At 43.7% G+C, this 14,233-nt stretch overlaps 1 protein-coding gene across 1 annotated transcript; it reads right to left on the reverse strand.

Moving 5' to 3' along the window:
• Nucleotides 1–6,351: 6,351 nt before the first annotated feature.
• LOC133900712 (protein NPG1-like) lies at nt 6,352–11,346 on the reverse strand. Its single transcript, XM_062341932.1, has 5 exons — nt 11,034–11,346; nt 8,699–8,951; nt 7,401–8,605; nt 7,069–7,216; nt 6,352–6,850 (listed from the first exon to the last, which is right to left on the reverse strand). Exons 1-5 carry the CDS (start codon nt 11,247–11,249, stop codon nt 6,531–6,533), a joined length of 2,142 nt encoding a protein of 713 aa, XP_062197916.1. The 5' UTR covers nt 11,250–11,346; the 3' UTR covers nt 6,352–6,530.
• Between the last annotated feature and the right edge of the window lie 2,887 nt (nt 11,347–14,233).

Raw genomic sequence — 14,233 nt, forward strand, 5'->3', positions numbered from 1 at the left:
CCATTGAAAAGGGCTCATCGTAGGCTTTTTAGAATATCCAAGATTGACTAAAATGGACTTCGTATGAGAGAGTTATGCTTGTTTTACTAACGTGTTGTCCTAAGACTCAACCACGACCACGACCATGACCACGACCATGACTAGAGCTCAGCCTCGAGTCCGAGTAGACTTGGCCTTCGAGGGGTGACGTCCGGGTAAGGTTGTGGTGTTTCTCCTATGTTCCTAAGCAATAAAATAACACAAGAATTTAGTTGTAATCCATCCAATGAAGCATGAACAGCGAGAAACGAGTTCACCTGGTGGTCTAATTGTTATGATTTGAGGAATATTAATAGTATTGATCGTATCTGAAGGAGTCATGGGCCCATCATCCTCCCCTTCTTGAATTGGAGTCATCCTCAGCTCAAGCTCTTCTTCTCACTAGTAGGGCTTCAAATTTGAAATGTTAAATATGGAATTAACCCTAAAATCTACAGGTAGGTCCAATTTGTATGTATTATCATTGATTTTCTCAATTATCTTACATGGTCCATCAGCTCTAGACATCAACTCTAATTTTCTTAGTTCTGAAAACCTATCCTTCTTCAAATGCAACCAAACTAAATCACTCGGTTCAAATTTTATTTCCTTCCTACCTTTACTTCCAGCAATCCTATAATTTTTAGTCATGCTCTTTATATTCTTTTTAGTTGTCTCATACAACTTAAGAATAAATTCAGCACATTTCTTGGTATCCAAATTAAGTCTTTCAGAAGTAGGCAAAGGTAGTAAATCAATAGGAGCACGGGGATAAAAACCATACACTACCTAAAACGGATTTACCTTGGTGGTGTGGTGTACCGACCTATTGTAAGAAAACTCAATATGCAGTAAACACTCTTCTTATATTCTCAAATTTTTCTTTAGAACAACTTGTAACATGGTCAATAAGGTATAGTTGACAACCTCTATTTGACCATTGGTCTGGGGAAGACATGTAGTATAAAACAATAGCTTTGTCCACACTTTATTCCAAAGTTATCTCCAAAAGTGACTCAAACTTTGTGTCATGATCCAAGATAATAGTATTAGGCACTCCATGTAGTCGAACGATTTCCCTGAAAAATAAATCAGCTATGTTTGTAGCATCATCGCTCTTATGACAAGGTATAAAATATGCCATTTTTGAAAAATCTATCCATAACTACAAATATGTTATCTCTCCCCCTCATTGTACTAGGCAGTCCTAAAACAAAATCCAAAAAAATATCCTCTCATGGTGCACTAGGAACAGAAAGAGGCATATAAAGACTATGTGGATTTAAGTGAGACTTAGCTTTGCGCTCGACGTCATGTCTCATCTTTGGGCAAAAGAAGTGGGCAGCCAGCACATCATCAGTCTTCTTTGCTCCAAAATGTGATATCAATCCTCCTCCATGTGCCTCCTGTAATAACAAAAGACGAATGGAGCTAGCTGAAATGCATAGCTTGTTAACACGATAGAGCAATCCTCCATTCAGCACATATTTATTCCATGTTTTTTTCTTATTTACAATGTTCAAGCACTTCTTTAAAGTTTAATTAGCAGCATATAATTCTTTAATAGTCTCTAAACTAAAAATCTTATGATTAAGTTGAGATAACATGGTATAACTCCTAGAAAGCGCATTAGCAATCATATTGTCCTTTCCTTTCTTATGCTTTATGTCATATGGAAAAAACTCAATAAATTTGACCCATTTAGCATGTCGTTTATTCAATTTAGCTTGGCTCCTAATATGTTTCAGCAATTCATGCTCAGAATGTATAACAAATTCTTTAGGCCATACATGATCAGAATGTATAACAAATTCATCGAGTCGGCCTTACTGCTTGCAGTGTTAGAGGAGTCAGTATTGGGACTGCAACAGAGGTGGGATGTCATGTTGCTGAATGAGTAGAAGTTGAAGCTGAAACTACGCGACAAAATGGAGGGAGGCTCCAGCTCTGAGGTCTGGTACCTGGACAATGGGGCCAGCAATCACATGACCAGTGACAAAGAGAAGTTCAGAGAGCTAGACTAAGGTGTCACTGGCAAGGTGAAGTTCGGGGATGGCTCCACAATACAGATCATGGGGTTAGGGTTTGCCATGTTCAGCGGCAAGAACGGTGATCAATGGCTATTGCAATAGGTCTACTACATTCCAAGACTGTGCAGCAATATCATCAGCCTTGGACAACTTACCAAAGTTGGACAGAAGGTGATCATGGATGCTGAACATCTACGAGTGTATGATAATAGTCCTGCGCGGTTGCTGATGAAAGTGAGGAGAACTCCAAATCGCCTCTACAATATCGAGTTGCATCAAGCAATGTCGGTGTGTCTCTGAGCCAGCTTTCAAGACCCAGGGTGGCTCTGGCATGCGAGGCTCGGAAATGTCAACTTCGCAGCTATGAAGCTACTTGTTGACAAAGAGATGGTGGTGGGAGTGACGCTGATCATACACCCGAATCAGTTATGTCAAGGGTTTTTCTGGCAAAGTAGATGAGGCAATTGTTCCTGGCAGCGGCTAATTTCAAGGCAGAGAAAACACTCAAGCTGCTACATCTGACATTTGACGGCCGATCACACCTTCGACTCTCGCTGGTAACATTTATTTAATGTTACTGTACTCGGTGGATATGGGTGTACTTGATCAAGTCGAAGGACCAAGCCTACTCTGTGTTCAGAAAATTGAAGTTGCAGGCCGAGAACATGAGTGGGCAGTGCATTAAGATGTTGAGGACTGATCACGGTGCGGAATTCCTCTCTGGTGAGTTCACCCGGCTATGCGAGGAGGCCGGGATCGAGCGGCGCCTCACCGCGCCGTACATACCATAGCAAGACGACGCGGTGAAGTAGAGGAATAGGACCATGATGATGATGGAAAGGTCCCCCCTCAAGAGCGTGAACGTGCTTGGAAGATTTTTTTTGGGGGGGAGGATGTGGTGTGGCACGCGGTGTATCTGCTGAATTGCTTGCCGATGAAGGCGTTGGATGATTGCACTCTGTTCGAGGTTTGGAATGGAAGGAAGCTGCATTTGGCACACCTTCATGTGTTCAGCTGCATTGCACATGCAAAGGTAACAACACCACACTTGAAGAAGCTTGACGACTGAAGCCAGCGGATGGTGTATCTTAGCGTCAAGACGGCTGCAAGGCGCATCATCTCTTTGATCCAAGGCGTGGAAAAATTCATGTAAGTCGTGATGTTAAATTTGATGAAAGCATGGAGTGAAGCTGGTATACAGGTGCAGGCAGTAGGGAGCTGTCTGATTTTGATGTTGAGGAGGCAATTAGCACTGAGCTGGTGGTGGGTGACACTGTGCTATTCGTGGGTGGTTCAGCAAGTGGGCCTACGCCCGCGGCACATGGTGATCGAGCTCCTTCATTAACTCTACTGGTCGATGAGGTGACGTTGGAAGGGCCAGCAACTAGGACACGTGCTGTGGCACGCACGACAGCCACCTCTCCAACAACCCCCACCACTCAAGTGGTGCTGCTGGCACTTGAATTACCGGTGGATGATCGAGCCACACCGCTGCCGAGCGGGAGGAGCAGCACAGATGAAGGACATGTTCATTACAGGAACATCAATGAAATCATGAGAGATGCTCCAAAGGTGAACCTTGATGAAGACCTGGAAGCAGAGGCCATACTCATGGAGATGGAGGAGCCGTCCTCCTACCACGAGGCTCCTGGAGAGCTGGTCTGGGAGGATGCCATGGCCAAGGAGATCAAGTCCATAGAGAAGAATGATATATGGACTCTCACAATGTTGCCAGCTGGTCACAAGCCAATTGGGCTCAAATGGGTTTACAAAATGAAAAAGAACTCAGATGGAGATGTGATCAAGCACAAGGCAAGGTTGGTCGCAAAGGGATATGTGCAGTGGCAAGGGATCAATTTCGAAGAAGTGTTTGTGCCAGTGGCTAGGCTGGACAACGTGCGCGTCATCCTTGTTGTTGCTTCCAACTGAGGTTGGCAGATTCATCATCTTGATGTCAAATCGGCATTCTTAAATGTAGAGCTCAAAAAAGAAGTATACGTGGCTTAGCTGGAGGGATCTGTAGTGAAGAACAAAGAACATCTTGTGCTCAAACTCAGCAAGGTGTTGTATGGACTCCAGCAAGCGCCACATGCATGGAACATACGACTTGACATGAGCTTGAAATGGATTGGTTTCAGCAAATGTACACATGATTATGCCATATACACAAGAGGAACAAGTCGGGCTGGAATCATTATTGGAGTATATGTTGATGATCTCATTGTGACAGGAGAAAGTCCAGAAGAAGTCATGGGATTCAAGCAGAAGATGATGAGTGAGTTCGAGATGACTGATCTTAGATTGCTTAATTACTATCTCAGGTAGCGGAAGAGATGGGCGAATTACAATCATGCAATCAGTGTATGCGAAGAAGGTTCTTGGTCAATTCGGTATGCTGGCTTGCAATCCCACAAAATTCCCCATGGAACAAAGGGCACAACTGCATAAGGATTCAGATGGACAACCGTTGATGAATCTGAGTATCGTCGCATCATCGATTGCTTGTGGTATTTACTCCATATAAGACCTGATCTGTCTTTTGCTATCGGGGTGACAAGCAGATTTATGGAGAAGCCCACAGTGATGCATCACAAGGCAGTGAAGCAAATTGTTGGGTATTTGAATGGTATCATGTATTATGGTCTTGTGTATACCAGAGGAGGAGAAACAGAGGTGATCACCAGCTACATGCATAGTGATCTGGCCGATGACATGGATGACAAAAAGAGTACTGGAGGTATGGCTTTCTATATCAATGAGAATTTGGTGTTATGGAACCCGCAGAAGCAGAAAATGGTGGCTGTCTTCCTGCGAAGCTGAGTTTATTGCAGCAATGGAGGTGGCATGGCAAACATTGTGGCTTAGAAGTCGGTTGGGGGAGCTAACAGGAGAAGAGTCCAAAGTAGTAAAATTTCTTGTTGACAACAAATCGGAAATTACTATGATGAAGAATCCAGTGTTTCATGGCCGTAATAAACACATTGACACCAAGTTTCATTTCATCCGTGAATGCGTCGAAGGAGGCCAGATTGAGGTGGATTTCATCTGCATGGAGGTGCAGCGAACTGACGCTCTGACAAAGGCATTGCCGGTGGTGAAGCTGGTGGTCATGCAACATCTATTGGAGTTCGTGAACTTGGCCCACATCAGGATTAGGGGGAAGTATGTTGGACTTAATCCTAGTCGTGGGCCTCAGGGACTCGATTGAAGTCTGGAGTCCTGGTCGTAACTTGGAAAGTTTGTTCGTGCAGTGTCTCACGGGAGTAGTCAGAGTTTGAGTCGGAGTGGGATCATGGGATGGCACGATTCAGTTTAGGATTCAGAGTTAGCAGGTCGCTATAAATATGAGTTGTAATCTCTAGTTTTTATAAGCAAGACACAGAGTCGTGCAAGTTCTAAGATAATAGAGTCAAGAACTTCCTCCAGAGAGAGCTTTCGTTTGTGGTTGTTCTCGTCGAGTATTTGTCTTTGTGTTCTCACTGGGAGGCTCGCGTGGTCGAGCAAAGTACTGGTCATGAGATTAGTTATTCTCTCGATTTAGTCGTGCTCGATTGGTCGCTCATGCTGTCTAAGTGCATATACTGATCGGAGGTGTGGTCACTCTCTTGTACTCGCAGATCTCCGGACTACTCGTGCTTGGATTTTTTCCGATCGCTCACGTGATCAGCAATCACGAGCTGGTCGTCCGTGTGGTCGTGTGCGTGATCCTGTGGGTCGGCGAGTCCCAACAAACATATGTAATCTAGCATAAGATGGAGGATCACTAGTTGCACATAATTTGCTATATTAGTAGCTAATCGCCATTTAGCAGTATCTGAAACATCTCTGTTCAAACAATCTATGGATTCCAGTTAGGTCAATAACAACTTAACGAGACCATCCAGAACTATAATTATGAAAATTAATAGCACAACACTGGGGATGGAAAAGCGAAATTTACTATCAGCAAACACTACTTCCTACCTCATTCAGGTTGATGTTCATGCATTTCATAGGAAATACCATGGTGGGCCTTAGTTGGAGTGAGACATCAAGAATCAAAAGCAATATCATCCAAAATAGATGCAAACTATGAGCCTAACTGGAAGTTCAAAATGCCTGCCCTCATTTTTGTCGAACTCCACCTCAATTTTTGCAATACTCATGACTGGCTACAGCATATAATTTTGATGTAACATGTATTATGGAGATTGGATATTCATACTTCAAGAGTACAGTATTTTCTGATGTTACACTTACTGGCACAACTAATGCAACCATCAGAAAAAAAGACAAAACAGCTTATTTATATGACAGACGTGAGTAACCAATTACAGTTATGGAAAACAATTTACGTTGTTGAATGGCCAACAAAGAGTAAACATTAGAAAGGCATATCAATATTAAATACAACCTACATCTGAAATAAAATTTCCTTCAACTATGCACCAAGAGAAAAGTGGGTAGAAATCAACATGAAGGAAGCTTCAAGCCCTGACCATCTCATGAGAGCGAGCTGAAACTTTCCACGGGATCCGACTCCTCCAGCATCACAGCTGCTTGGAAGCAGTCGGCAGCATCGGCAATCCTCCCATCAGACTTGTGCACTTTTCCCAGGTAAAGCCAAGCCATCCGGTTTGTGGGCTCAACTCTAAGGGCATCCGAGAGGAAGCACCTTGCCGCTGGTAGATACCTGAGCCCTTGTTTGGAGAGGAGTGCGCCGATGGCCACCTTGGACGGCACATGTTCAAGCTCGGTCGAGAATGCGTTGACATAGGCGGCCAGGGCATCCTTTGTTTGCTCACGCGCCTGATGCATGTAACCTGGACGAGCATACATGAATTGGCTTTGAATTCGCATACTGTGTAAATGGAGAGTTTTTTTTTTCGAATCTGGATATTTCATATTTGATTAGGATCTTGTACCTAGCATCATAGGTAACTAGTTTGTGTTGGGTGGCGTAAACACAGTAGCTTATACTCTAAAACCGAAGGTGAATAGAAATGGTAATAGCATAAGGGTATAGATGAATTTGCCTCACCTTCTGCATGGAGTGTTGCAGCAGAGTATGACTTCAGGGCTCTAGCTTTCTGCAAACATATCTCAGCATCTCTCCAGTATGAGAGACTGGAGTACAAATTAGCTAGACCTTGCCAGATTTCAAACTCGCTAACAATATCATTGTCTCCCTGACGAAAAGTACGTGAAGAGTATAGGAAAGGCTGATTATGCTCTAGATAAAGGAAAGGTTTATTTCTTAGTGTATCTGTGTGTGTGTCAAATCAATAAGTATTCGACGGTTCACAAAATGAAAGGTGAGTACATTGCATGAATCTAAATGTTACTTATGTGCATCGGAACAATTAAACAAACCTCTGCAGTATTCTTGAATGATCCAGAGGAATTCTTTTGGGCCTGGACAAGAGCAAGTAGGGCACGGTATGCTTCCACTGCTTCCATCGGTGATGATTGTGCAACCTTCAACTTAGCTTTTATCCTCAGCAATGACCCTTGATCCCACTTTGCAGTTTCATCTAAGGCAGCATCCGTTGCCACTTCTGCTTCCGAATATCTCTGCTGTGCAGAAAGAACCAATGCAAGCAACCTCCAACCTTTAGAAACAGATCCACTAGTTGCGTCAATAAATTCCTTTGCACATCGCAGAGCAGCATGCATGTTCCGTTGCTCAGCATATTCAACTCCCATGTCAAATATTAGGTCCACATTGTAGCGGTTAAGAGCGATTGACTCCGCAAGTGACTTCAAAGTTTCTGTCTGCAAGAGAGATCTTTGGTGATCCGATGAAACAATCTTAGACTTCTTACCTAGACAACTCCCCAAGAAATGGAGGCCCACGCTCTCCAGATGAGCATTTGATGATCCAGCATTTGCGACTACCCTTCTCGCATATTCAACACCCTCAGAAGCAAGATGGCACTCCTTACTGCATATCTTAGCAGCTAATAACAATGCAAGTATATCATTTGGATTCTCAAGCTTGTTTAAAGACTTCCTCAAAAAATTCAGCGCGGTATCTTTCTGACCAGCTGCATAATAGCAAAGTGCTAATGTGCACCATCTCTCAGTACGAGGATATATTCCAGGCAAAACCTCTTCAAGATGCTTTGCAAGAACCAATGATTCACCACAAAGCGACAAGGCATAGGTCAAGTGTTCCATCACTGACGGATCCCAGTGGGTCTTGCCTTGGTACCAATTCCTCAGTACTATCATCAAAAGTAGGATAGCCTCTTCCACATTATTCTTTGGAACAAAAGAGCCTTCAGCTTGCTGAGCCAAGTTGGGAGGGCTCCAATCTATACTACCATACAACAGAAAAGCGGCAAATCTCTTTTGAACCCTTGTGCGACATTCGTCATCGAGATTCCATTGGCTAAGAAGAGCTCGTCGGTAAGAAGCCAATGCTTCCTGATAGGCGCCAGCATGTTTCCAGGCTTCAGGGAGAAGTTCCACAGATTTATTGACTGTTTCCTGTAACTTTTGTTCGATATCAGGAGTGTCGTTCTGGAACATACTTTCAACAGAATCAAGGACGCTTTTGCACTGGTGGGCAGCTTCTGCATGTTCGACAAGTATTTGCAACTGTCACTCAAGAGAACAAGATAATAGTACAAGAAAGTAGTTGTCTAATTTTATCTAGTGATTTGTACCTGTTGATTTTCCTAGCTTTTGAAGGGACAATGATTTCAAGTAAATGGCTTCAAGGACAAGGCTAGCAGGATTTTGAGGGGCAGGACTTGGTAATTCTGATTTTGTCCGCCCTTTCTTCGACGGTGTCTTATCAGATAGCGATGGCTGAAACTGTTGAATGGCAGCTTGAAGGTCTATTCCATCAAACACACGAAGGGCAGCTTCGACATTGCCTTTCTGAAATTCCAATCTTCCAAGGAGAGCTCTTGCTTCCTGTTATCAACATACGTAAAAGTAAAGCAAATACTATTCTTCACACACCTGTTTTTATAAAAAATTTCGGCGACGCGTGTGAGCCATTGGATGGATCTAACAGCTCATAGCCATCTTCAATCTCCCACCCCGCTCTCTCGTGCCCGTCTCGTCTTGCCCCTAGCCGTCATTCGTAGCGTTCCTGCTGCTGGATCCACATCCGTTACCCTCGCTAGGTTAACCTAACTAATTCGTATTCCCCCGCCCCACCTTGGCCAACCGGCCGTTCCCCGATGCCCATGGCCGATGACGCCCCACTACCTCACTGCCCTAACCCTGCTCCTAGAGCTGGCCTGCCTCTCGCAGAGCTTTCTCAAAACCCGGCAACGAAAAACACCCCTCGAATCAAACCGCCGGCAGGAACCTTGATGAAATATAGGAAGTGTGTAAAAGCAAACTTGGTTTCAGGTGCGGAAAAGCATCATAGTTGGAAATTTTGATATATAAGAAAATTTACATGTATACAAAAATGGTGAATCAGTACAGCATTTTAGCACAATTTCTCCACTTATGAACTCCAAAATAATTGTCATTCTAGCAGTAACGATAGCTATTATTCGTATACAAGAATACTGTATACTTCTGAATTTCCATACTCGCACCTATTATGGAAAAATGGGCTACACTGCAAATTATGTGCACTTCCTGTGCACCCGCTTTTAGTTTTAAGACTCTTTTATACAACAGTTCTCTCTAGGTTCAGTTAGAACTAGCCAAGTGCCTATACGTTGTGATGAAAATATAAATATTGGATACAGTAGATCGTTTTAGCCTCCTCAATTATTCTCTAAATATAAATCATTCTCGAACTTATATGCATTTTTTTCTCTTTTGTTTCCATCTTGCTCTTGTTTAATAAATACTACCACTCTCACAAATGAATGAGTTATCTTTTTCAATGCAGAATAAATGAAGGACAACAAAGTCATTTGATCTACTTTCTTAATCCTTGTGTACAAGTCTAAAACGACCTACATTTACAATCGGATGGAGTATAAACTAAAAATATGAAGATATAGATATGCCATGTGAGCACTACCGAATGAATACATAAGGAGCGATATCGTAGTTTGATTTCAGATTTTCAAATGGAATCTAAAAAAGGAGTATAAAATTATCCGTTAATTTCTCTCTTAGTTTCTTTATTTATTTTTATTAGTAAAACGGGTTCTATATCCGTAACCGGTAACAAGATAGAGAGAGTGGAGGACAATGATGGATGATAAAAATGATTATTTTTTTGAATTTTTTTGGTTTTTATTAGATAAAAGAAGAAGAGATGGTACGAGAATCAACTCGTATTTTATACGGTAGGGATTTAACCACACTTTTACCATCACGAAACCAAAATCAATCCGTAACACCAGTCCAACCCGTTTATCTCCGAAGGGCAAAAGTTTTTCTTTTTTTCGCTTGTAAGCAAAACCGTACACATATCTTCGTTCATCCATTGCGCAATCAAGCCTTCAATCTCGAAAACTGATGTCCATTCACCCAAGTAGAAATAAATTTATTACGCCATAACAATTTCTTAGAAACATACAGTGTTTTGAACCTTCTGAATTGGAGAAAATAAATAATGACTTAGCTTCCACTAAAACATGATCAAAATTAAAGGAAGCTGCTATATCTCAGTCACATGAAAACAAAACTTTATTCAATCGACTGTCGGATTTTCATCGGACAGTCACGGTGCTTTCTTTTTCCTCCGGTTCTAGGCGTCCTACGCATTCTCTTTCTCATGCTTTAACTCAGCGACTTAACTCGTCGACTGAGAGATCGCCGGATTTCAGTCGAGTGTACAGGAGGAAATTCAAAAATTAAATTACATCTGGGCACCTATACCGCCAGGCACCTCGCATGCCTTCTTTACACAAATGGCATGTACGACTACGTACAACTACAACAATCATATTTGTTTACGACTCTCCAAGACGACAACTTCTCATCTAAATTCGCATCAAGAACACCAACGCTTCTCTGATCAGACCAACCCACTAACCCAAACGCACAAACAGGAAACAAAATCGCCAGATTTCTGACCTCGTAGTTGAGGGAGAGGCCCTCGGGGTGCGTCGACGACTCAGCGCCAGCCTGTTGGTGGGTGCTGCTGTCGCGTGCCTTTACTGGCTCGCCCTCTGGCGCCGGTGCCGGCGCAGCCACCTTTGCGTGGGTGCATCCGCCCGCCTCCACCTCCGCCGGCGATGCGGCCTCTGCAGGGCCACCCACCTCGCTGCCATCCTCCGGATCCGAAGCCATGCCGATCAATCGAGTTGAGGGGCGTTCTGTTTTCGCGTCAAATGGAGACAGACGAACGAGAGGGCATCATTCATAGCTTTTTTTCCTCCTTGGCCGATGTGTTGGTTTCGTCGCTGCACTTCTCTATTTTTAGGAGTTCACTAATTTTTGTTAAGACTTGATTTCGAGGGTGCGTGCTAGCGCGCTCCGGACCGCACGCCATCTGGAGTCACAGGATGCCAAACTAGCGAAGGTGGATGCAAAAGAGAGGATAAAGCCCAATCACCCCTTCCATCACCTCCCCCTTCCTCTCATCTCTTTTGCATCGCCTCCATCTTCCGGTTGTTTCCCCGTCCCATGCCACTGTACCGTCTCCTCTCCTCCTAGCAAGATATGGTGGTGCTGGTGCAGCGGCGCTCAATGGCTCGAGCTCGTAGTGGAGGGTGACGACGGGGACACCAGATTTGAGTCACCTGGCTCAAATTGAGCAGCTACCTACCCAAATCAATCTCAAATCGAGCATCATGAGACCTTCCCTTGCCTTTTTCTCTTCATTCAATCAACCGGAAAGTGGAGTGCTCGATTCTGTTTTGCCTCTCGGAGCGGAAAAAGCACTACCAGCCCTATATGAACTTGATCTATGTTGCGACAGTGAGTTTCCTGATGGGCTCGGTTTCGATCCACTTAGCGAATTTGTCAATTGTCACCAATATGAATTCAAAACCACTTGGGACTTTAGGGAATGATCTGATGATATCGAGCCTCCAAACAACGAAAGGCCAAGAGAAAGGTATAATTTGCAGTGGTTGGGCTGGTAGGTTGGTATGTCGACCATGGTACTGATATGGCTCACTCCATTTCACCAGCTCGCAAGCATTCTAGAGGATCGTGGGCCAATAGAATCCTTGCCGAAATGCTTTTCCGATCAAGGTGTGGTATGAAGCATGGCTACCACATATGACTCCATGGATATCAGAACGCATTGTGCTCCCTTATTCCTGGGTGGTGCATTTCAGTAAAAGACCATTGTTGCCCTTCCGGTAAAGGCATTCCTCTACCAGTGAGTATCTGCAAGCTTACCATGTGACCTTTTCTGTTGACGCATCATCGTGACTGCTTGATTCTGATGGTAGTCCAAGATCTGATACATCTAGATCGTACCCAAATCAAGCAGGGCGACCACATGATGGCCACTAGAGGTTGACGACACCAATGGAGGAGTTGCCTCAAAAGGTGTTGCCTTTGATGCTCCATTTCCATGCGGAGCATCCCGTTCACCTTGGCCCCAAGGCTGCGATGGATGGTTATGCGAGTCTTTCTTCAAAGACTACGATCGGGATAGGTTTCTGAGAAGAAGCTAGATGGTCAGCTCATCAGCTGGGAGGTTGTCCTTGTAAGGGATGTGCTTGACCTCAAAACTGATAAAGCGTTACTCCAGTCTTCTCATTTTAGCAAGGTATGCTGTCATTATCGGATCAGAGCACTAAAACTACTTTTGCATTTGGTTCACGACCAATAGCGAGTCCCCTATATCTAGCAGGAGCTTTATCCCAAATGCGAAGGCCGCTCGCATTCTGGACAAGAGGTCCTCGTACGCTGCGATATTGTTAGTGACCAGAAAACATAATTGAATTCCGTACTTGAGGATGTCACTGATCGGTGAAGTCAGGACTACGCCAGCCCCTGCTCCCTTCAGCGTGAATGATCTGTCAAAGTGCATAGTCCAGTGCTCATAAACCTCTAATGATGTTCTTCCTCGGGCTCAACAGACAACCAAGAGGCCATAAAATCAACCAGCGTCTGTGAGTCAATAGCCGTTCGGGGGACAAACTGAATATCAAACTGCTCAAGCTCTACTGCCCACTTTGCTGTTCTTCCTGCCACACCCTGCAACGGAGAATTTCTCGAAAGGGAGCGATGATGTTACCTTGATTTTGTGGGCCTAGAAATAGTGTCTAAGTTTGTGAGTGGCTATTAGTATAGCGTATATCAACTTCTGAGCATGTGGGTACCTAAAAGTGCATCTAGGCCCCCTATGTGAGTTTTAGACAATTGATAATAAACGACTGAGGGATTAATGAGTTTAATAAGATTATGAATAGATATTAGTCCCATTTAAGATGTTAAAAGGTGTTGGCATCCCTCAAAAAGAAAAGAGAAGCGGCATGTAGTTAATTAATAGATTTAAATTCTTTTTATTTTTGAATTTGAGTTTAGGTATGTCGTACTATTAAGAGGTGTGTGTTTAGATTGATTTGAAGATGTCCTAGTGCTCAAAGTACCTATTTAGACCAAAAATGAGAGATACAATCACCCACGAATGCCGAAAAGTTCTAAGTCTTTATCTATACCCAGATGTTTCGAGCTCACTTGGATACTTTAGGTTTGCAACACCCTAAATTTTCAATTTTCACAATAGTTTAAATTTTTGCAAGAATTAAATAGGAGTTGTAGATTTTATCAATTTAAAAGGAAATTAATTTCTAAATTTAATTTTCCACATGTTATATTTGTGTTTGATGCATTTCATGCCACAGTAGTTGCAATAGGTTTTATGTGTGGGAAAATGTTTGCAAAAATTTGCTAGAAGGCACTTATTTAAAATCTCATTTGAAAATGATTCAAAATTAAAAGGAAAGCAATTTCGTAATTCCTAAAATCCATTCGAGTCATTTTCTACACAAAACCTGGCCCAAGACCTATCTCTCCTCATACCTTTTTCCCTTCTCGAGCCGTCATCCCCCTTCCTCTTCCGCTTGGGCCTTGGCCGGCCATTTCCGAGTGGCCCCTCCCTCTCTTGCGCACTGGGCCGAGCCACCTAGTTGAGCCGGTCTGTCCCAAGTGCAAGCTGCCTCCCTCTCACCCCTCTCTGCCACGTGGGACCATGACAAGCCACCGTGCCACCGCGTCCGAGCCGGCACTCTTTCTCCAGCCGCCACGATTCCCATGCCTCTCCGCGCCCACTCCCCTCCCCAAAACAACCAGATTCAAGGCCTCAAATCCCA

The sequence above is a fragment of the Phragmites australis genome, chromosome 19 (genome assembly GCF_958298935.1).
Source record: "Phragmites australis chromosome 19, lpPhrAust1.1, whole genome shotgun sequence".
Taxonomy (NCBI): Eukaryota; Viridiplantae; Streptophyta; class Magnoliopsida; order Poales; family Poaceae; genus Phragmites; species Phragmites australis.